This window comes from Pongo pygmaeus, chromosome 3 (genome assembly GCF_028885625.2).
Source record: "Pongo pygmaeus isolate AG05252 chromosome 3, NHGRI_mPonPyg2-v2.0_pri, whole genome shotgun sequence".
In the NCBI taxonomy this organism is placed as follows: domain Eukaryota; kingdom Metazoa; phylum Chordata; class Mammalia; order Primates; family Hominidae; genus Pongo; species Pongo pygmaeus.
In genome coordinates this window covers 25,749,141-25,772,443 of record NC_072376.2, presented here as the reverse complement: position 1 = coordinate 25,772,443, position 23,303 = coordinate 25,749,141, and the positions used below count along the sequence as shown (strand labels likewise).

Genomic DNA, 23,303 nt, shown 5'->3' with positions numbered 1-23,303 from the left:
TGGCAGAGCAACACTCCATCTCAAAAAAAAAAAAGCAGATAAAAGCCGACTTAGATACTGACATAGCATTTAATGTAGGAATCCTACTTCTGTAAGTATAAATATAGAATATGATTCTAAGGAAAATAAATATGTTTGCTAGGATCATAAAGAAATAATGTTAGTGAAGTACAGCTTACATTGGAAACATATGAAACAACTTAAATAACCCATTAGAAGGAATTATTTAAATAAAGTATGGTTAATTCATATAATAAAATACAGTATAATATGCCTCAATTAATATGGGTAATGACATGAAAAATGTTCATAATATATTATTATTTTAAAAGTATAGTAGTTATTGCTGTGCAATAACATTCTGTGTTATTTTATTTCAAATTTTATTCTCACATATAGTAAGAATAAAAGAGTAGTTATTGCTGTACAATAACATTGTGCGTTATTTCAAATTTTATTCTTACATATGCTTTCTTATTTTTCTAATAACATGCATTTTTCAAGAAAGAATAATAATAATTTTTAAAAATATTTTTAAGTAAAACTCTCAAGAGAAAAAAACTATTAGGAATCTAGTGGAGGGGGTGGAGCCAAGATGGCTAAATAGGAACAGCTCCAGTCTACAGCTCCCAGCATGAGCGACGCAGAAGACGAATGATTTCTGCATTTCCAACTGAGGTACCAGGTTCATCTCACTGGGGATTGTCGGAAAGTGGGTGCAGGACAGTGGGTGCAGCGCACTGAGCATGAGCCGAAGCAGGGAGAGGCATTGCCTCACCCAGGAAGTGCGAAGGGTCAGGGAATTCCCTTTCCTAGCCAAGGAAAAGGGTGACAGATGGAACCAGGAAAATCGGGTCACTCCCACCCTTATACTGCACTTTTCCAATAGTCTTAGCAAACGGCACACCAGGAGATTGTATCCCGTGCCTGGCTCGGAGGGTCCTACGCCCACAGAGCCTCACTCATTGCTAGCACAGCAGTCTGAGATCAAACTGCAAGGTGGCAGCCAGGCTGGGGGAGGGGCGCGTGCCATTGCCGAGGCTTGACTAGGTAAAAAAAAGCAGCCAAGAAGCTCCAACTGCGTGGAGCCCACCTCAGCTCTGGGGGCAGGGCATCGCCAAACAAAAGGCAGCAGAAACCTCTGCAGACTTTCTGACAGCTTTGAAGAGAGTAGTGGTTCTCCCAGCACGCAGCTTGAGATCTGAGAAAGAACAGACTGCCTCCTCAAGTGGGTCCGTGACCCCCGAGTAGCTTAATTGGGAGGCACGCCCCAGTAGGGGCAGACTGACACCTCACACGGCCAGGTACTCCTCTGAGACAAAACTTCCAGAGGAACGATCCGGCAGCAACATCTGCTGTTCACCAATATCCACTGTTCTGCAGCTGCCGCTGCTGATACCCAGGCAAACAGGTCTGGAGTGGACCTCCAGCAAACTCCAACAGACCTGCAGCTAAGGGTCCTGGTGTTAGAAGGAAAACTAACAAACAAAAAGGACAACCACACCAAAACCCCATCTGTATGTCACCATCATCAAAGACCAAAGGCAGATAAAGCCACAAAGATGGGGAAAAAACAGAGCAGAAAAACTGAAAATTCTAAAAATCGAGCGCCTTTCCCCCTCCAAAGGAATGCAGCTCCTCACCAGCAACGGAACAAAGCTGGATGGAGAATGAATTTGACGAGTTGAGAGAAGAAGGCTTCAGACAATCAAACTACTCCGAGCTAAAGGAGGAAGTTTGAACCCATGGCAAATAAGTTAAAAACCTTGAAAAAACATTAGGCAAATGGCTAACTAGAATAACCAATGCAGAGAAGTCCTTAAAGGACCTGATGGAGCTGAAAACCAAGGCATGAGAACTACATGATGAATGCACAAGCCTCAGTAGCCGATTCAATCAACTGGAAGAAAGGGTAACAGCAATGGAAGATCAAATGAATGAAATTAAGTGAGAAGAGAAATTTAGACAAAAAAGAATAAAAAGAAACGTCAACAAAGCCTCCAAGAAATATGAGACTATGTGAAAAGACCAAATCTACGTCTGATTGGTGTACCTGAAAGTGATGGGGAGAATGGAACCAAGTTTGAAAACAGTCTGCAGGATATTATCCAGGAGAACTTCCCCAACCTAGCAAGGCAGGCCAACATCCAGATTCAGGAAATACAGAGAACGCCACAAAGATACTCCTCGAGAAGAGCAACGCCAAGACACATAATTGTCAGATTCACCAAAGTTGAAATGAAGGAAAAAATGTTAAGGGCAGCCAGAGAGAAAGGTCGGGTTACCCACAAAGGGAAGCCCATCAGACTAACAGCAGATCTCTCGGCAGCAACTCTACAAGCCAGAAGAGACTGAGGGCCAATATTCAACATTCTTAAAGAAAAGAATTTTCAACCCAGAATTTCATATCCAGACAAACTAAGCTTCATAAGTGGAGGAGAAATAAAATCCTTTACAGACAAGCAAATGCTGAGAGATTTTGTCACCACCAGGCCTGCCCTAAAAGAGCTCCTGAAGGAAGCACTAAACATGGAAAGGAATAACCGGTACCAGCCACTGCAAAAACATGGCAAATTGTAAAGACCATCGAGGCTAGGAAGAAACTGCATCAACTAACGAGCAAAATAACCAGCTAACATCATAATGACAGGATCAAATTCACACATAACAATATTAACCTTAAATGTCAATGGGCTAAATGCTCCAATTAAAGGACACAGACTGGCACATTGGATGAAGAGTCAAGACCCATCAGTGTGCTGTATTCAGGAGACTCGTCTCACGTGCAGAGACACACATAGGCTCAAAATAAACGGATGGAGGAAGATCTACCAAGCAAATGGAGAGCAAAAAAAGGCAGGGGTTGCAATCCTAGTCTCTGATAAAACAGACTTTAAACCAACAAAGATCAAAAGAGACAAAGAAGGCCATTACATAATGGTAAAGGGATCAATTCAACAAGAAGAGCTAACTATCCTAAATACATATGCACCCAATACAGGAGCAACCAGATTCATAAAGCAAGTCCTTAGAGAGCTACAAAGAGACTTAGACTCCCACACAATAATAATGGGAGACTTTAACATCCCACTGTCAACATTAGACAGATCAACAAAACAGAACGTTAACAAGGATATCCAGGAATTGAACTCAGCTCTGCACCAAGCAGACCGAATAGACATCTACAGAACTCTCCACCCCAAATCAACAGAATATACATTTTTCTCAGCACCACCTCGCACTTATTTCAAAATTGATCACATAGTTGGAAGTAAAGCTCTCCTCAGCAAATGTAAAAGAACAGAAATTATAACAAACTGTCTCTCAGACCACAGTGCAATCAAACTAGAACTCAGGATTAAGAAACTCACTCAAAACCGCACAACTACATGGAAACTGAACAACCTGCTCCTGAATGACTAATGGGTGTATAACGAAATGAAGGCAGAAATAAAGATGCTCTTTGAAACCAATGAGAAAAAAGACACGACATACCAGAATCTCTGGAACACATTCAAAGCAGTGTGTAGAAGGAAATTTATGGAACTAAATGCCCACAAGAGAAAGCAGGAAAGATCTAAAATTGACACCCTAACATCACAATTAAAAGAACTAGAGAAGCAAGGGCAAATACATTCAAAAGCTAGCAGAAGGCAAGAAATAACTAAGATCAGAGAAGAACTGAAGGAGATAGAGACACAAAAAACGCTTCAAAAAATCAATAAATCCAGGAGCTGGTTTTTTGAAAAGATCAACAAAATTGATAGACCGCTAGCAAGGCTAATAAAGAGGAACAGAGAGAAGAATCAAACAGACACAATAAAAAATGATAAAGGGGATATGACCACTGTTCACACAGAAACACAAACTACCATCAGAGAATACTATAAACACCTCTACACAAATAAACTAGAAAAATGTAGAAGAAATGGATAAATTCCTCGACACATACACCCTCCCAAGACTAAACCAGGAAGAAGTTGAATCTCTGAATAGACCAATAACAGGCTCTGGCCAGGCGCGGTGTCTCACGACTGTAATCCCAGCTCTCAGGGAGGCAAGAGGCAGGAGGATAGATTGAGCGCAGGAGTTCGAGACCTGCCTGGGCAATATAGCGAGACCCTGTTCTCCACAAAAAGGAAAAAAAAATAACAAGCTCTGAAATTGTGGCAATAATTAATAGCTTACCAACCAAAAAAAGTCCAGGACCAGGTGGATTCACAGCCGAATTCTACCAGAGGTACAAAGAGGAGCTGGTACCATTCCTTCTGAAACTATTGCAATCAATAGAAAAAGAGAGAATCCTCCCTAACTCATTTTATGAGGCCAGCATCATCCTGATACCAAAGCCTGGCAGAGACACAACAAAAAGAGAGAATTTTGGACTAATATCCCTGATCAACATCAGTGCAAACATCCTCAATAAAATACTGGCAAACTGAATCCAGCAGCACATCAAAAAGCATATCCACCATGATCAAGTGAGCTTCATCCCTGGGATGCGAGGCTGGTTCAACATATGCAAATCAATAAATGTAATCCAGCACATAAACAGAACCAATGACAAAAACCACAGGATTATCTCAATAGATGCAGAAAAGGCCTTTCACAAAATTCAACAATGCTTCATCCTAAAAACTCTCAATAAATTAGGTATTGATGGGACACATCTCAAAATAATAAGAGCTATCTATGACAAACCCACAGCCAATATCATACTGAACGGACAAAAACTGGAAGCATTCCCTTTGAAAACTGGCACAAGACAGGGATGCCCTCTCTCACCACTCCTATTCAACATAGTGTTGGAAGTTCTGGCCACGGCAATCAGGCAGGAGCAGGAAATAAAGGGTATTCAATTAGGAAAAGAGGAAGTCAAATTGTCCCTGTTTGCAGATGACATGATTGTATACCTAGAAAACCCCATCGTCTCAGCCCAAAATCTCCTTAAGCTGATAAGCAACTTCAGCAAAGTCTCAGGATACAAAATCAATGTGCAAAAATCACAAGCATTCTTATACACCAATCACAGACAAATAGAGAGCGAAATCATGAGTGAACTCCCACTTACAAATCCTACAAAGAGAATAAAATACCTAGGAATCCAACTTACAAGGGATGTGAAGGACCTCTTCAAGGAGAACTACAAACCACTGTTCAATGAAATAAAAGAGGATACAAACAAATGGAAGAACATTCCATGCTCATGGGTAGGAAGAATCAATATCAAGAAAATGGCCATACTGCCCAAGGTAATTTATAGAGGAATGCCATCCCCATCAAGCTACCAATGACTTTCTTCACAGAATTGGAAAAAACTACTTTAAAGTTCATATGGAACCAAAAAGGAGCCCGTATCGCCTAGTAAATCCTAAGCCAAAAGAACAAAGCTAGAGGCATCACACTACCTGACTTCAAACTATACTACAAGGCTACAGTAACCAAAACAGCATGGTACTGGTACCAAAACAGAGATATAGATCAACGGAACAGAACAGAGCCCTCAGAAATAATGCTGCATATCTACAACTATCTGAACTTTGACAAACCCGAGAAAAACAAGCAATGGGGAAAGGATTCCCTATTTAACAAATGGTGCAGGGAAAACTGGCTAGCCATATGTAGAAAGCTGAAACTGGATCCCTTCCTTACACCTTATACAAAAATTAATTCAAGATGGATTAAAGAATTAAACGTTAGACCTAAAACCATAAAAACCCTAGAAGAAAACCTAGGCATTACCATTCAGGACATAGGCATGGGCAAGGACTTCATGTCTAAAACATCAAAAGCAATGGCAACAAAAGCCAAAATTGACAAATGGGATCTAATTAAACTAAAGAGCTTCTGCACAGCAAAAGAAACCACCATCAGAGTGAACAGGCAACCTACAAAATGGAAGAAAATTTTCACAACCTACTCATCTGACAAAGGGCTAATATCCAGAATCTACAATGAAATCAAATAAATTTACAAGAAAAAAACAAACAACCCCATCAACAAGTGGGCGAAGGACATGAACAGACACTTCTCAAAAGAAGATATTTATGCAGCCGAAAAACACATGAAAAAATGCTCACCATCACTAGCCATCAGAGAAATGCAAATCAAAACCACAATGAGATACCATCTCACACCAGTTAGAATGGCAATCATTAAAAAGTCAGGAAACAACAGGTGCTGGAGAGGATGTGGAGAAATAGGAACACTTTTACACTGTTGGTGGGACTGTAAACTAGTTCAACCTTTGTGAAAGTCAGTGTGGCGATTCCTCAGGGATCTAGAACTAGAAATACCATTTGACCCAGCCATCCCATTACTGGGTATACACCCAAAGGACTATAAATCATGCTGCTATAAAGACACATGCACACGTATGTTTATTGTGGCACTATTCACAATAGCAAAGACTTGGAACCAACCCAAATGTCCAACGATAGACTGGATTAAGAAAATGTGGCACATATACACCATGGAATACTATGCAGCCATAAAAAATGATGAGTTCATGTCCTTTGTAGGGACATGGATGAAATTGGAAACCATCATTCTCAGTAAACTATCGCAAGAACAAAAAACCAAACACCGTATATTCTCACTCATAGGTGGGAATTGAACAATGAGAACACATGGACACAGGAAGGGGAACATCACACTCTGGGGACTGTTGTGGGGTGGGGGGAGGGGGGAGGGATATCATTAGGAGATATACATACTGCTAAATGACGAGTTAATGGGTGCAGCACACCAGCATGGCACATGTATACATATGTAACTAACCTGCACATTGTGCACATGTACCCTATAAGTTAAAGTATAATAATAATTAAAAAAAAAAAAGACTTAAATGTGAGACCTAAAACCATAAAAACCCTAGAAGGAAACCTAGGCAATACCATTCAGGACATAGGCATGGGCAAGGACTTCATGTCTAAAACACCAAAAGCAATGGCAACAAAAGCCAAAATTGACAAATGGGATCTAATTAAACTAAAGAGGTTCTGCACAGCAGAAGAAACTACCATCAGAGTGAACAGGCAACCTACAAAATGGGAGAAAATTTTTGCAATCTACTCATCTGACAAAGGGCTAATATCCAGAATCTACAATGAACTCAAATAAATTTACAAGAAAAAAACAATCAACCCCATCAACAAGTGGGCGAAGGATATGAACAGACACTTCTCAAAAGAAGACATTTATACAGCCGAAAGACACATGAAAAAATGCTCACCATCACTAGCCATCAGAGAAATGCAAATCAAAACCACAATGAGATACCATCTCACACCAGTTAGAATGGCAATCATTAAAAAGTCAGGAAACAACAGGTGCTGGAGAGGATGTGGAGAAATAGGAACACTTTTACACTGTTGGTGGGACTGTAAACTAGTTCAACCATTGTGGAAGTCAGTGTGGCGATTCCTCAGGGATCTAGAACTAGAAATACCATTTGACCCAGCCATCCCATTACTGGGTATACACCCAAAGGACTATAAATCATGCTGCTATAAAGACACATGCACACGTATGTTTATTGTGGCACTATTCACAATAGCAAAGACTTGGAACCAACCCAAATGTCCAACGATAGACTGGATTAAGAAAATGTGGCACATATACACCATGGAATACTATGCAGCCATAAAAAATGATGAGTTCATGTCCTTTGTAGGGACATGGATGAAATTGGAAACCATCATTCTCAGTAAACTATCGCAAGAACAAAAAACCAAACACCGTATATTCTCACTCATAGGTGGGAATTGAACAATGAGAACACATGGACACAGGAAGGGGAACATCACACTCTGGGGACTGTTGTGGGGTGGGGGGAGGGGGGAGGGATATCATTAGGAGATATACATACTGCTAAATGACGAGTTAATGGGTGCAGCACACCAGCATGGCACATGTATACATATGTAACTAACCTGCACATTGTGCACATGTACCCTATAAGTTAAAGTATAATAATAATTAAAAAAAAAAAAGACTTAAATGTGAGACCTAAAACCATAAAAACCCTAGAAGGAAACCTAGGCAATACCATTCAGGACATAGGCATGGGCAAGGACTTCATGTCTAAAACACCAAAAGCAATGGCAACAAAAGCCAAAATTGACAAATAGGATCTAATTAAACTAAAGAGGTTCTGCACAGCAGAAGAAACTACCATCAGAGTGAACAGGCAACCTACAAAATGGGAGAAAATTTTTGCAATCTACTCATCTGACAAAGGGCTAATATCCAGAATCTACAATGAACTCAAATAAATTTACAAGAAAAAAACAATCAACCCCATCAACAAGTGGGCGAAGGATATGAACAGACACTTCTCAAAAGAAGACATTTATACAGCCGAAAGACACATGAAAAAATGCTCACCATCACTAGCCATCAGAGAAATGCAAATCAAAACCACAATGAGATACCATCTCACACCAGTTAGAATGGCAATCATTAAAAAGTCAGGAAACAACAGGTGCTGGAGAGGATGTGGAGAAATAGGAACACTTTTACACTGTTGGTGGGACTGTAAACTAGTTCAACCATTGTGGAAGTCAGTGTGGCGATTCCTCAGGGATCTAGAACTAGAAATACCATTTGACCCAGCCATCCCATTACTAGGTATATACCCAAAGGATTATAAATTATGCTGCTATAAAGACACATGCACACGTATGTTTTTTGCAGCACTATTCACAATAGCAAAGACTTGGTACCAACCCAAATGTCCAACTATGATAGACTGGATTAAGAAAATGTGGCACATATACACCATGGAATACTATGCAGCCATAAAAAATGATGAATTCATGTCCTTTGTAGGGATATGGATGAAGCTGGAAACCATCATTCTCAGCAAACTATCGCAACGACAAAAAACCAAACACTGCATGATCTCACTCATAGGTGGGAATTGAACAATGAGAACACATGGACACAGGAAGGGGAACATCACACACTGGGGCCTGTTGTGGGGTTGGGGGAGAGGGGAGGGATAGCATTAGGAGATATATCTAATATTAAATGATGTGTTAATGGGTGCCGCACACCTACATGGCACATGTATACATATGTAACAAACCTGCACGTTGTGTACTTGTACCCTAAAACTTGAAGTATAATAAAAAAAAAAAAGTTAAAATGTTGAGATATTATGCCACGACATGGATGAACCTTGAAAACAGTAGGCTAAGTAAAAGAAACCAGTCATTGGGTATACAATAACCATATGTGGTATAATTTCATTTCTATGAAACGTCTAGCACAGGCAAATTCATAGAGACAAAAAGTAGATTAGTGGTTGCCTAGGGCTGCATGGGGAAGAGAATGAAGGGTGACCACAAATGGGCATAAGGTTTCTTTTTTGGGTAATAAAAATGTTCTAAAAATGTGGTGATGTTGCACAATTCTGTAAATATACTGAAAACCACTTGAGTTGTACATTTTAAATGGCTGAAATTTATGCTGTAAAAATTCTAGCTCAATAAAGCTGTCAAAAATGCTGGGGGTATTGGGAAAAAAAAGAATCTAGTGGAGGAGATTATGATGACAGAAACGCTATCATATTTGAGGAAGACATTAATGAACTGAATACTAACAGCTGATAAAATATATGCTATAATACCAAAAAAGTTTCCTAAAATTGCAAACACTATATTGACACTAAAAATATCAATAGTATTTGTTTTAAAAAAAAATTAGCAAAGAATCTACAATTTTAGCCTAATTACCTAACAGCACAATTTTAGCCTAATTACATAAATAAGGAATCATACTGCAAGGGAAACTGACAAACATAAAAGATAGAAAAAGGAGAAGAAACTGTAAATACATGAGTAACAGAAAAATAAAAATATTAGAAATGTAGAAACTGTAATTAAGGAAATAATTATTTAAAATATTTGTAATTTAAAAAAGATCTCAGCATGAGTAATAAAAGGATCAATTAAGGAACTGTCCTCAAAGAAACAATGTTATGAACTATTAAGGAGAAAACATAATAAGAATAAGAATAAGAATATAAAAATTACATAAAGTTTTAGCTTTTAAGTGCTAGAAAAGGGAAGAGTTTGGGAGAAACTTTTAGTAAGCTAAGAGAAATAAAGCCATCATCATAAAGGCAGGTTTTTACTAACCTGTCTCTTCAACATTAAAAGTAAACTGTTTACAATTCCAAAAGTTCTGAAATAATTTCTAACCAAGTTTTACTTTAGCAAATGTAAAGAGATAAAATGTGAAACCTTCATTCATTGACTCATTTATTCATTCATTCAGTAAATATTTATTGAGCAGATTGTGCTAAGCACTATTCTACTTGGGGACAGTGCAGTCAAAGACAGGATTAACTTACAGCTGACTTGTGGTAGTGTTATGCTAATCTCCAGGAATACCTGGAAGTCTGGTAGTGACCCTTGGCCAAGATGCAGCGACATGTACCAACTAGTCAGTTGCAATACGCTATTTTTATGACCAAAACTAACCTGGAGGCATTCCACATCTGTTTATTTACATTGTTTATTGAAAATGTAGATTGGTGGTTTACATCTGATATAACCAGTTGGGGTAGAAACGACCCCTCAAAAACTTGTGTCTTGGCTCTCTAGACCAAGATATCTCACATGTATCTTGATGGTTTATAACTGAAAATCTAAACACATCCTATGTAACTGAGAAAGGGCCCTGAGAGCTCTGTCAGAAGTGTGGATCTCTTTGTGTTTGCAGGTTCGTTCTTTCTCTTGCTGAAAGAAAGCCACATGTGGGTGTACCCTGAGAAGTCTTGTGAGTGTTGTCAATTATTTGACCCTGTGTGACTGTTGAAGCAGGGAACAAAACAGAATGAAAAGCTCTTGCCCCTGTGGAGCTTCCTTTGTAATGGAAAAAGGCAAGCAATAAGCAAAATAAATCAATAGTATGTTATATACGTCATGATAGATGCTGTGGAGGAGAACAAAGCTGGAAAGGGTATAAGGAGTTCCAAGCAGAAGAGCCAGTGAAACCTTTACTAAGAAGGTGATATTTAAGCGAACACACGAGTAGTGAGGGAACATGCAGGTAGACATTTAGGGAAAAATCGTTGCCAGCTGATAAAACAAAGAGCAAAGACACTCAGCTGGGAGGAAGCCAGGGGTAAGCAAGGAGGCTAAAGTAGCTGGAGTAAGACCAATCAGAAGGACAGTAACCAGAGATGAACTCAGACAGGTAATGGGATATCAAATCAAATGGGCTTTTATTTAATAAGTAGAATGAGATAGGAAGCCACTGGATAGCAGAAGAGTGGCTTATTCTGAATTGCATTTAAAGGCCTTCCTCCGGAAGCTGTGCTAAGAACAGATTCTAGGTGGGCAAAGGTAGAAGTAGGAAGACCAGTTGGGAAGCTTGGATATAGCAGTGGTTGTGACAAAAACTGAATGTATTCTGGATATATTTCAAAGGTAAATATAATAGGATTACATGTGAAGTCCAAGAGAAAGAGTGAAATCAAACGTGTGAATTAAAATAATGAGTTCCAAGTGTCTACTGAAGGGTTCCACTTGAATATTTGATATGTCTCTGTAACTTAACTAAGCTTATCACCTTCACTAACAGCCCTGTTCCGCCTCCTGTATCCTCTATCTCACGTCAAGTAACTTCCAGCCAATTACACAACCTAGATACTTGAAGGCGATCATTATCTTTTCTTTTTCTCATAGACCCCATATCTGATCAGTTCCCAAATCATCCTTAAAATCTCCTTCAAATCCATCAAATTGTTTCCATTTCCAGTGTTGTTCTCTTAGTTCAGACACTCATCATGTCTTCTGGACTACTAGAACAGGGAATGGAATAAAAAAGAAAAAGATTTCCTGAGTATGTATATGTGCCAGGCAGCAGGCTACGTGATGTACAGTCACTATTTTTTTTTTCATTATTTTACTTTTTTTTTTATTATACTTTAAGTTCCTAGGGTACATGTGTACAATGTGCAGGTTTGTTACGTATGTATACATGTGCCATGTTGGTTTGCTGCACTCATTAACTTGCCATTTACATTAGGTATTTCTCCTAATGCTATCCCTCCCCTATTCCCCCACCTCAGTGTGTGATGTTTCCCACCCTGTGTCCAAGTGCTCTCATTATTCAATTCCCACCTATGAGTAAGAACATGCAGTGTTTGGTTTTCTATTCTTGCGATAGTTTGCTCAGAATGATGGTTTCCCGCTTCATCCGTGTTGCTATAAAGGACATGAACTCATCCTTTTTAATGGCTGCATAGTATTCCATGGTGTATATGTGCCACATTTTTTTAATCCAGTCTATTATTGATGGACATTTAGGTTGGTTCTAAGTCTTTGCTATTGTGAATAGTACCACAATAAACATATCTGTGCATGTGTCTTTATAGTGGCATGACTTACAATTCTTTGGGTATATACTCAGTAATGGGATCACTGAGGCAAATGGTATTTCTAGTTCTAGATCCTTGAGGAATCACCACACTGTCTACCACAATGGTTGAACTAGTTTACACTACCAACAGTGTAAAAGCGTTCCTATTTCTCCACATCCTCTCCAGCACCTGTCGTTTCCTGACTTTTTTAGTGATCGCCATTCTAACTGGTGTGAGATGGTATTTCATTGTGGTTTTGATTTGCATTTCTCTGATGATCAGTGATGATGAGCATTTTTTCATGTGTCTGTTGGCTGCATAAATGTCTTCTTTTAAAAACTGTCTGTTCGTATCCTTTGCCCACTTTTTGATGGGGTTGTTTCTTTTTTTCTTGTAAATTTGTTAAAGTTCTTTGTAGATTCTGGATATTAACCCTTTGTCACATGGGTAGATTGCAAAAATTTTCTCCCATTCTGTAGGTTGCCTGTTCACTCTGATGGTAGTTTCTTTTGCTGTGCAGAAACTCTTTCGTTTAGTTAGATCCCATTTGTCAATTCTGGCTTTTGTTGCCATTGCTTTTGGTGTTTTAGACATGAAGTCCTTGCCCATGCCTATGTCCTGAATGGTATTGCCTAGGTTTTCTTCTAGGGTTTTTATGGTTTTAGGTCTCACATTTAAGTCTTTAATCCATCTTGAATTAATTTTTGTATAAGGTGTAAGGAAGGGATCCAGTTTCAGCTTTCTACATATGGCTAGCCAGTTTTCCCAGCACCATTTATTAAATAGAGAATCCTTTCCCGATTTCTTGTTTTTGTCAGGTTTGTCAAAGATCAGATGGCTGTAGATGTGTGGTGTTATTTCTGAGGCCGCTGTTCTGTTCCATTGGTCTATATCTCTGTTTTGGTACCAGTACCATGCTGTTTTGGTTACTGTAGCCTTGTAGTACAGTTTGAAGTCAGGTAGTGTGATGCTTCCAGCTTTGTTCTTTTTGTTTAGGATTGTCTTGGCACTGCGGGCTCCTTTTTGGTTCCACGTGAACTTTAAAGTAGTTTTTTCCAATTCTATGAAGAAAGTCATTGGTAGCTTGATGGGAATGGCATTAAATCTATAAATTACTTTGGGCAGTATGGCCATTTTCACGATTTTGATTCTTCCTATCCATGAGCATGGAATGTTCTTCCTTTTGATTGTGTCCTCTTTTATTTCATTGAACAGTGGTTTGTAGTTCTCCTTGAAGAGGTCCTTCACATCACTTTTAAGTTGGATTCCTAGGTATTTTATTCTCTTTGTAGCAATTGTAAATGGGAGTTCACTCATGATTTGGCTGTTTGTCTGTTATTGGTGTATAAGAATGCCTGTGATTTTTGCACATTGATTTTGTATCCTGAGACTTTGCTGAAGTTGCTTATCAGGCTAAGGAGGTTTGCGGCTGAGATGATGGGATTTTCTAAATATACAATCATGTCTTCTGCAAACAGGGACAATTTGACTTCCTCTTTTCCTAATTGAAAACCTTTATTTCTTTCTCTTGCCTGATTGCCACGGCCAGAACTTCCAACACCACGTCGAATAGGAGTGGTAAGAGAAGGCATCCCTCTCTTGTGCCAGTTTTCAAAGGGAATGCTTCCAGTTTTTGCCCATTCAGTATGATACTGGCTGTGGGTTTGTCATAAATAGCTCTTACTATTTTGAGATACGTTCCATCAATACCTAGTTTATTGAGAGTTTTTAACATGTAGGGCTGTTGAATTTTGTCGAAGGCCTTTTCTGCATCTATTGAGATAATCATGTGATTTTTGTCTTTGGTTCTGTTTATGTGATGGATTATTTTTATTGATTTGCATACGTTGAACCAGCCTTGCATTCCAGGGATGAAACTGACTTGATCTTGGTGGATAAGCTTTTTGATATGCTGCTGGATTTGGTTTGCCAATATTTTATTGAGAATTTTCAAATCGATGTTCATTGGGGTATTGCTCTAAAATTTTCTTTTTTTGCTGTGTCTCTGCCAGGCTTTGGTATCAGGATGATGCTGGTGTCATAAAATGAGTTAGGGAGGATTCCCTCTTTCTCTATTGATTGGAATAGTTTCAGAAGGAATGGTACCAGCTCCTATTTGTACTTCTGGTATAATTCGGCTGTGAATCCATCTGGTCCTAGACTTCTTTTGGTTGGTAGGCTATTAATTGTTGCCTCAATTTCAGAGCCTGTTATTGGCCTATTCAGTGATTCAACTTCCTGGTTTGGTCTTGGGAGGGCGTATGTGTCGAGGAATTTATCCATTTCTTCTAGATTTTCTAGTTTATTTGCGTAGAGGTGTTTATAGTATTCTCTGATGGTAGTTTGTATTTCTGTGGAATCGGTGGTGATATTCCCTTTATCATTTTTTATTGCATCTATTTGATTCTTCTCTCTTTTCTTCTTTATTAGTCTTGCTAGCGTTCTACCAATTTTGTTGATCTTTTCAAAAAATCAACTCCTGGATTCACTGATTTTTTGAAGGGTTTTTTGTGTCTCTATCTCCTTCAGTTCTGCTCTGATCTTAGTTATTTCTTGCCTTCTGCTAGCTTTTGAATGTGTTTGCTCTTGCTTCTCTAGTTCTTTTAATTGTGATGTTAGGGTGTCGATTTTACATCTTTCCTGCTTTCTCTTGTGGGCATTTAGTGCTATAAATTTCCCCCTACGCACTGCTTTAAATGTGTCCCAGAGATTCTGGTATGTTGTGTCTTTGTTCTCATTGGTTTCAAAGAGCATCTTTATTTCTGCCTTCATTTCATTATATACCCAGTAGTCATTCAGGAGCAAGTTGTTCAGTTTCCATGTAGTTGTGTGGTTTTGAGTGAGTTTCTTAATCCTGAGTTCTAATTTGATTGCACTTTGGTCTGAGAGACAGTCTGTTGTGATTTCTGTTCTTTTACATCTGCTGAGGAGTGCTTTACTTCCAACTATGTGATCAATTTTGAAATAAGTGCGATGTGGTGCTGAGAAGAATGTATATTCTGTTGATTTGGGGTGGAGGGTTCTGTAGATGTCTATTAGATCAGCTTGGTGCAGAGCTGAGATCAAGTCCTGGATACCCTTGTTAACCTTCTGTCTCATTGATCTGTCTAATATTGACAGTGGGATGTTAAAGTCTCCCATTATTGTGTGGGAGTCTAAGTCTCTTTTTAGGTCTCTCAGGACTTGCTTTTTGAATCTGGGTGCTGCTGTATTGGGTGCATATATATTTAGGATAATTAGCTCTTCTCGTTGAATTGATCCCTTACCATTATGTAATGGCCTTCTTTGTCTCTTTTGATCCTTGTTGGTTTAAAGTCTGTTTTATCAGAGACTAGGATTGCAACCCCTGCTTTTTTTTTTGCTTTCCATTTGCTTGGTAGATCTTCCTCCATCCCTTTATTTTGAGCCTATGTGTGTCTCTGCATGTGAGATGAGTCTCCTGAATACAGCACACTGATGGGTCTTGACTCTTTATCCAATTTGCCAGTCTGTGTCTTTTAATTGGGGAATTTAGCCCATTGACATTTAAGGTTAATATTGTTATGTGTGGATTTGATCCTGTCATTATGACGTTAGCTGGTTATTTTGCCTGTTAGTTGATGCAGTTTCTTCTTAGCATCAATGGTCTTTACAATTTGCCATGTTTTTGCAGTGGCTGGTACCAGTTGTTCCTTTCCATGTTTAGTGCTTCCCTCAGGAGCTCTTGTAAGGCAGGCCTGGTGGTGACAAAATTTCTCAGTATTTGCTTGTCTGTAAAGGATTTTATTTCTACTCCACTTACGAAGCTTAGTTTGTCTGGATATGAAATTCTGGGTTGAAAATTCTTTCCTTTAAGAATGTTGAATATTGGCCCCCACTCTCTTCTGGCTTGTAGGGTTTTTGCTGAGAGATCTGCTGTTAGTCTGATGGGCTTCCCTTTGTGGGTAACCCAACCTTTCTCTCTGGCTGCCCTTAACATTTTTTCCTTCATTTCAACCTTGGTGAATCTGACAGTTATGTGCCTTGGGGTTGCTCTTCTCGAGGAGTATCTTTGTGGCGTTTTCTGAATTTCCTGAATTTGAATGTTGGCCTGCCTTGCTAGTTTGGGAAGTTCTCCTGGATAATATCCTGAAGCGTGTTTTCCAGCTTGGTTCCATTCTCCCTGTCACTTTCAGGTACACCAATCAAATGTAGATTTGGTCTTTTCACACAGTCCCATATTTCTTGGAGGCTTTGTTTGTTTCTTTTTACTCTTTTTTCTCTAAACTTGTCTTTTCACTTCATTTCATTCATTTGATCTTCAGTCACTGATATGCTTTCTTCCAGTTGATCGAATCGGCTACTGAAGCTTGTACATGCATTATGTAGTTCTCATGCCATGGTTTTCAGCTCCATCAGGTCATTTAAGGTCTTCTCTATGCTGTTTATTCTAGTTAGCCATTCGTCTAATCTTTTTTTAAGGTTTTTAGCTTCCTTGTAATGGGTTCAAACATCCTTCTTTAGCTCAGAGACGTGTGTTATTATCAACTTTCTGAAGCCTACTTCTGTCAACTCGTCAAAGTCATTCTCTGTCCTGCTTCGTTCCATTGCTGGCAAGGAGCTGCGATCCTTTGGAGGAGAAGGGGCACTCTGGTTTTTAGAATTTTCAGCTTTTCTGCTCTGGTTTCTCCCCATGTTTGTGGTTTTATCTACCTTTGGTCTTTGATGATGGTGACCTACAGATGGGGTTTTGGTGTGGGTGTCCTTTTTGTTGATGTTGATGCTATTCCTTTCTGTTTGTTAGTTTTCCTTCTAACAGTCAGGTCCCTCAGCTGCAGGTCTGTTGGAGTTTGCTGGAGGTCCACTCCAGACCCTGTTTGCCTGGATTTCACCAGCGGAGGCTGCAGAACAGCAAATATTGCAGAAGAGCAAATATTGCTGCCTGATCTTTCCTCTGAAAGCTTTGTCTCAGAGGGGCACCAGGCTGTATGAGGTGTCAGTCGGCCCCTACTGGGAGGTGTCTCCAAGTTAGGCTACACGGGGGTCAGGGACCCACTTGAGGAGTCAGTCTGTCTGTTCTCAGAGCTCAAACACTGTGCTGGGAGAACCACTGCTCTCTTCAGAGCTGTCAGACAGGGATGTTTAAGTCTGCAGAAGTTTCTTCTGCCTTTTGTTCACCTATGCCCTGTCCCCAGAGATGGAGTCTACAGAGGCAGGCGGGCCTCGTTGAGCTGTGGTGGGCTCCACCCAGTTTGAGCTTCCTGCCACTTTGTTTACCTCCTCAAGCCTCAGCTATGGCAGATGCCCCTCCACCAGGCAGGCTTGCCACCTCATAGTTTGATCTCGGACTAGCAGTGAGCAAGGGTTCGTGGGCATGGGACCTGCTGAGCCAGGCATGGGATAAAATCTCCTTGTGTGCCGTTTGCTAAGACTGTTGGAAAAGTGCAGTGTTTAGTTGGCAGTGTCCTGATTTTCCTGGTACAATCTGTTATGGCTTCCCTTGGGTCAGAAATGGAAATCCCCCGACCCCTTGTGCTTCCCAGGTGAGGCGATGCCCCTCCCTGCTTCGGCTCACCCTCCGTGGGCTAAACCCACTTTCTGACCAGTCCCAATGAGATGAACCAGGTGCCTCGGTTAGAAATGCAGAAATCACCCATCTTCTGTGTTGATCACGCTGGGAGCTGCAGACTGGGGCTGTTCATATCCAGCCATCTTGGAACCCACTTCCTACAGTCACTATTTTTTAATCAAAATTATCCTAACCGATTTACTCAATGCTAATCTTTCCATATTCCAGTATATTTTCCAAGGGTAATTTTCAAACACAGATCTGATCATGTCATTCTACTGCTTCAATGACTCTGGGACTTTTTACATGCTAATCCTTCTGCCTTGATGTATTTTTACATCATCATTTATTCACATTATTCGTCCATTAATATATGTGTATTTATCCAATAGAACCTACCTCAAGAAAATCCTTAGGTGCATAAACAGGTCTGAAAAGGCTTAAATCTAGAATAAGACAGATTATAAACAAAATTTCAGCTAATAATATATGAAGCCTTATTAAATAAATGTTAATCATTCTTTCACGTTATCATACAGATAGATTAATTCAAACATTTCTTGAGAATGCATACACTGCATTAAGTACAGAGAACACTGAAATGAAAAGACAATTTCTGCCCTTAACGTCCTAGATGACATATTCCACAAGAAATTAAGAGCATCCTATTCACAAATTGTAATTACTTATAACTGAATTGGCCAAACAATGTCAATGTAACATAAAGGTTCTATATGAGAATTCTCAATGTACTTAAAATACAAACAATGCATTCTTAGTGAATTCCTCTAGTTGTATTAAACTATTCCCCCTTTTGAACTCAAATAACTATATATAATAACTCTATTATGGTATTTATCTCTTACCTAGTCCCCTACATGTATTTTTAGCAGTGGTAAAGGAAGGGGAGGAGGAAGGGTTATGTACATGTCTGTCTATACAATTATAGGCATCTATCATAGTAAATGAAATATAGTTGTTATTCATTTTATATTTACAAAATTGACTAGATTTTAAATATTAAAATGAACAAAAATAAATTCTTTAAAACATTTTAAAGTCTTCGAACGTATTTTTCACTATTTATCCTATTTTTAACAACCCAATATAATTAAGCTTACACAATATTTACCTTAACTAAAAGACAAGAATCTCAAAAATCCACTGGATAATTTATAATTTTATAAAAATGTTTTTAAAGGCTGCTTTAAAAAAGGATAAATAAGGCCAGGTGCAGTGGCTCACACCTGTAATCCCAGCACTTTGGGAGGCTCTGGTGGGAGGATGGGAGGATTACTTGAGGCCAGGAGTTCAACAGAGAGAGCCAGGGCAACATAGCAAAACCCCATCTCTACAAAAAATAAAAAAATTAGCCAGGCATGGTGGTGTGTGCCCGTAGTCTTAGCTACTCAGGAGGCTGAGGTGAAAGGACCCTCTGAGCCCAGGAGCTTGAGGTTAAAGTGAGCTGTGATCATGCTACTGTACCCCAGCACGGGTAATAGAGCAAGAACCTGTCTCTAAAAACACAAACAAACAAAAAGCTGCTCCTGATGTCTGTATTTATTAGTTGCATGTGGTGTCTGGGAGTTTGAGTTGGCCAGTCTAATTCTGGTTTTCCAGATGATAGAAAATTAATGAGAAGGAAAATTGCAATCTTCCCCAAAGAATTGTTAATTATGTTATTTTGGATCCACAGTTAAGAAGGCAATTATTTTTCCACTACTACACTCAGAAAAAATTGTTCACATACCTGGTTCATCAGTTCCCATTTCATTCCATTTATTAAGAAGTTCTTTCTGTTCTCCAGCTGGCCTCTGGAAAAGGTAATTTTGAAACTGGTTTCATTTCATTTTTTGAAGTCTAGCAATACAACTAAAAACAAGAATCAATAACTTATTTAAAAGCTAAATAAACGACCATAACAGTATAATTTCATTAAACATGTTGAATTTGGGGGGAACTGCATTTAAATTATTATTTAACTATTATGTTATATCTAGTCTCAATGGCTTAGTTAGAACATGGTGCTAATGAGTCCAGTAAAAGAAGGTAAGTGATCTGTATTGGCCAGTAAATTTCACAAAGAAAAACTGCTCCTCAGCCACATACTACATCTCTCATCCCCAACCAGCAGTCTCAGAAAAGCATCACAAGGGGGACTGGCCAAGAGAGTGTGACTAAGAGTCAGTAGCATCATTTTCCTATAAGAAAGGCAGTATATTATACAATACTACATATTTAGACAGTTTTTAATATAAATATATCCCTTTTTAAACACCATCCTTCTGGTGCCTTCAGTAATTTTTCCCTGGGTATTATCCAAAGTATACCCACTACATCCTGTCCAACAACAGGGAATAAATAGCAGGTAGGGAGAATGAAGTAAAGGGAAACTGACTCTCTCCTACTTCTGAGTAGCTACAAAGAATACAGAACATCCCTCAAGTATTTTTTCTTTTCTTTCTCATCTTTTCTACTCAATGCCCAGAGTAACATAAATGTTGAGCATTAGATCTAAATAGAATTCCAGTTCTACAAAGAGATGACAAATTATCCTTTTTGTTTCCTATGTTAATACCGAAAGATGGTACTGTATTACCTATTACAAGATCACAGTATGCCTGAACTCTGTGATTCAAGGAATATGGCTATTGTGCTAATTAGCCAAAAAGTAAGGAGACTAAAGGTAATTAAAATCTTTAAAGCATATTCCTAATCTTTACAGCCAAATGTCTAACTCATCTATACTACAGATTCATATTTCTATCTATTTGCAAAGATACAGGTTTGTTATAATAATTATTATAGCACACAAAATAGAAATCTATATAGAATATACCCACATAATTGGCCTTTTACAGATTTTTGTTTCAAACCAAGGTGATATACTAGTAAAAATAAATAAATAGGCCAGGCACAGTGGCTCACATCTCTAATCCCAGCACTTTGGGAGGTCAAGGTGGGCAGATCATGATGTCAGGAAATCGAGACCCTCCTGACTAACACAGTGAAACCCCGTCTCTATCAAAAATACAAAAAAATTAGCCGGACCTGGTAGCGGGTGCCTGTAGTCCCAGCTACTTGGGAGGCTGAGGCAGGAGAATTGCTTGAACCCAGGAGGCGGAGGTTGCAGTGAGCCGAGATCGCGCCACCGCACTCCAGCCTGGGTGACAGAGCAAGACTCTGTCTCTAAATAAATAAATAAATGTGCCTAACAGTTATATAACTTCATGATACTTTCTAGTATTTGATTCACAATGAAATACTTAAACAGAAAAATGTTTAAAAGTACCTTTCGTGCCAGCGGGATACTTAGTTCAGTGCACATACTATTTAAACTCTTCAAAATTCTTTTTTCCCAACTTCCCTGAAACATAAAAAACAATCAATTATCTTTTCCAGGAACAATACTAAAACTAATAAAAAAATTAAAGATATTACAAATTATATAGAAACGGTAAGGCTGGTTGAGATTGGTTATCCTTATTTATTAGTCCACTCAACAAATACTGACTACTGCCTACTATATGCCAGATACTATCCTTTGTGCTATGAATTAAGCAGTGAATAACAGAAAGCCTCAGTCCTCAAGTAACTGATATTTTAGTTGAGGATGGGAATAAGGACAGATTTTTTAAAATGTCAAAAAGTCATATGGTAATAAACATTATATGGAAAATATCAGATAAAAAGATAAGTTAAATTTAAGCATTTTATAAATGTTTAATACTTAGGAATCTCATTAATGACCTAGTAAAAGGTAAAAATGTACAGAAATTATTACATTGTAATTTTTCCAAAAATGAAATTTTACCCCTAAATACATCAGCATGCATATTCTTAGAATAAGGACATTTTCCAACGTATCACAATATCATTATCATACCTAAGAAAATTAATATTTCATGATGTCATACTTAGTCTATATATAGTCAAATTTTCCAGTTGTCTCCAAAATATCTTTTATAGTTTTTAAAATCTGGGATCCATTCAAAATTCATGCATTACATTTCATTGGTTGTTATGTCTCTGCCTTTCAGAGCAGTTTAATCCAGAATCTCTCTATTCTTCTTCTTTTTTTTTTTTTTTTTTATGATACTGACTTTCTTGAAAGGTCCAGCCCAGTTGTCTCTTAGAATGTGTCACAATCTGGATTTGTCTCACTATTTTTCATAGTATTGATTACCTTCTTCATTATCTCTTCTATTTCTTATAACATGGAAATTAAGTTTTAATAGTCCTAGGTTTGATCACACATAAATACCATATTTTAATATAATATTCTTTTCAATGACAAGCTAAAATGCCATAATAATGTTTTTTGTCTTTTTACTAAATGTGCCTACAGACCACTTCTGGCTCACTGAAACCAAAATAAAATAATACCAAAGTCCCAAAATTCAGACCTAACAAGGAAACAAGGAGAGAACTGTATATTACTCATAAAGAACAATTAATACTCAATAATCAATTAATGAAAGTGGAATAATAACAACAGTTCCCTTATATGGCTGTTACAAAGATTAAAGATGTTAATACATGTAAACTGACTCAAACAGTGGCATAATGTGATAACTATCATTCAATAAGTGATGGCTTTTACTACAGCTATCATTATTCATAGCTTCTTCAACACACACATTCAAATACATTACTCTTTATCTGAAATTTGCTCTCCAAGCTCAACTCCCACCTCCAACATTCTTATTCTTGTCTAAATAAATCTTATTCACCTTTTAGGTATCAGCTTAAATATCCCTTCCTCCATTAAAACTTTTCTCACCTGGTCCCCAACCAAGATAGCATTAGGTGACTTTGCTTATGGGCTTTCATAACACCCTGTCCTCCACCTATCATGGTACAAATCACACTGTGTCTAGCACATAATAGATGCTCAATAATTAAACATATTTCTACCCTAAGTAATGTTGCAAGTATTTTTAAAAATTTTAATGCAATGGCCCAAGCAGTGAATGAACAGAAAAAATTCTTCTGAAGAATAAATATCGAGCTATGTGAAATGTATAAAGTTCGGTTTACTACATTTATAGAAATAGATTTTCAAGAATAAAAGCATACTAATACGTTACATGAAATAGCTCCCAAATTAACTCTATTTATTGGCTTATTTTAATTCTCTCCTTAACTATAAATAATTCTCTTAGATCCAAGACTTATTTGGTACCTCTTATTTGGGTACATTGTTAATGAGCAAACATTAATTATAATGATACAACCTACCTTCCACATTCAATATCTTTACACCCACCTTATTTAGATAAATCTCATTCACCCTTCTGATGTCAGATTAAGTATCATTTCCTCTAACAATCCTTCTGTTACCTGCTGCCTCCCACCCCAAATGGTGGAGGAAACAGGTAAGAAAAAGCTTATTAAAAA

At 38.3% G+C, this 23,303-nt stretch overlaps 1 protein-coding gene across 9 annotated transcripts in view; it reads right to left on the bottom strand.

Moving 5' to 3' along the window:
• TBC1D19 (TBC1 domain family member 19) overlaps positions 1–23,303 on the bottom strand; it is a 207,103-nt gene that overhangs the window by 129,467 nt on the left and 54,333 nt on the right. For all 9 annotated transcript variants that reach the window (XM_063663586.1, XM_054485276.2, XM_063663584.1 and 6 more), the window contains 3 exons: positions 21,196–21,270; positions 19,654–19,717; positions 18,303–18,349 (listed from right to left, as the gene is read on the bottom strand). In XM_063663586.1, the coding sequence (XP_063519656.1) occupies positions 18,303–18,349; positions 19,654–19,717; positions 21,196–21,270 (186 nt within the window). The remainder of the gene's footprint in view (positions 1–18,302; positions 18,350–19,653; positions 19,718–21,195; positions 21,271–23,303) is intronic.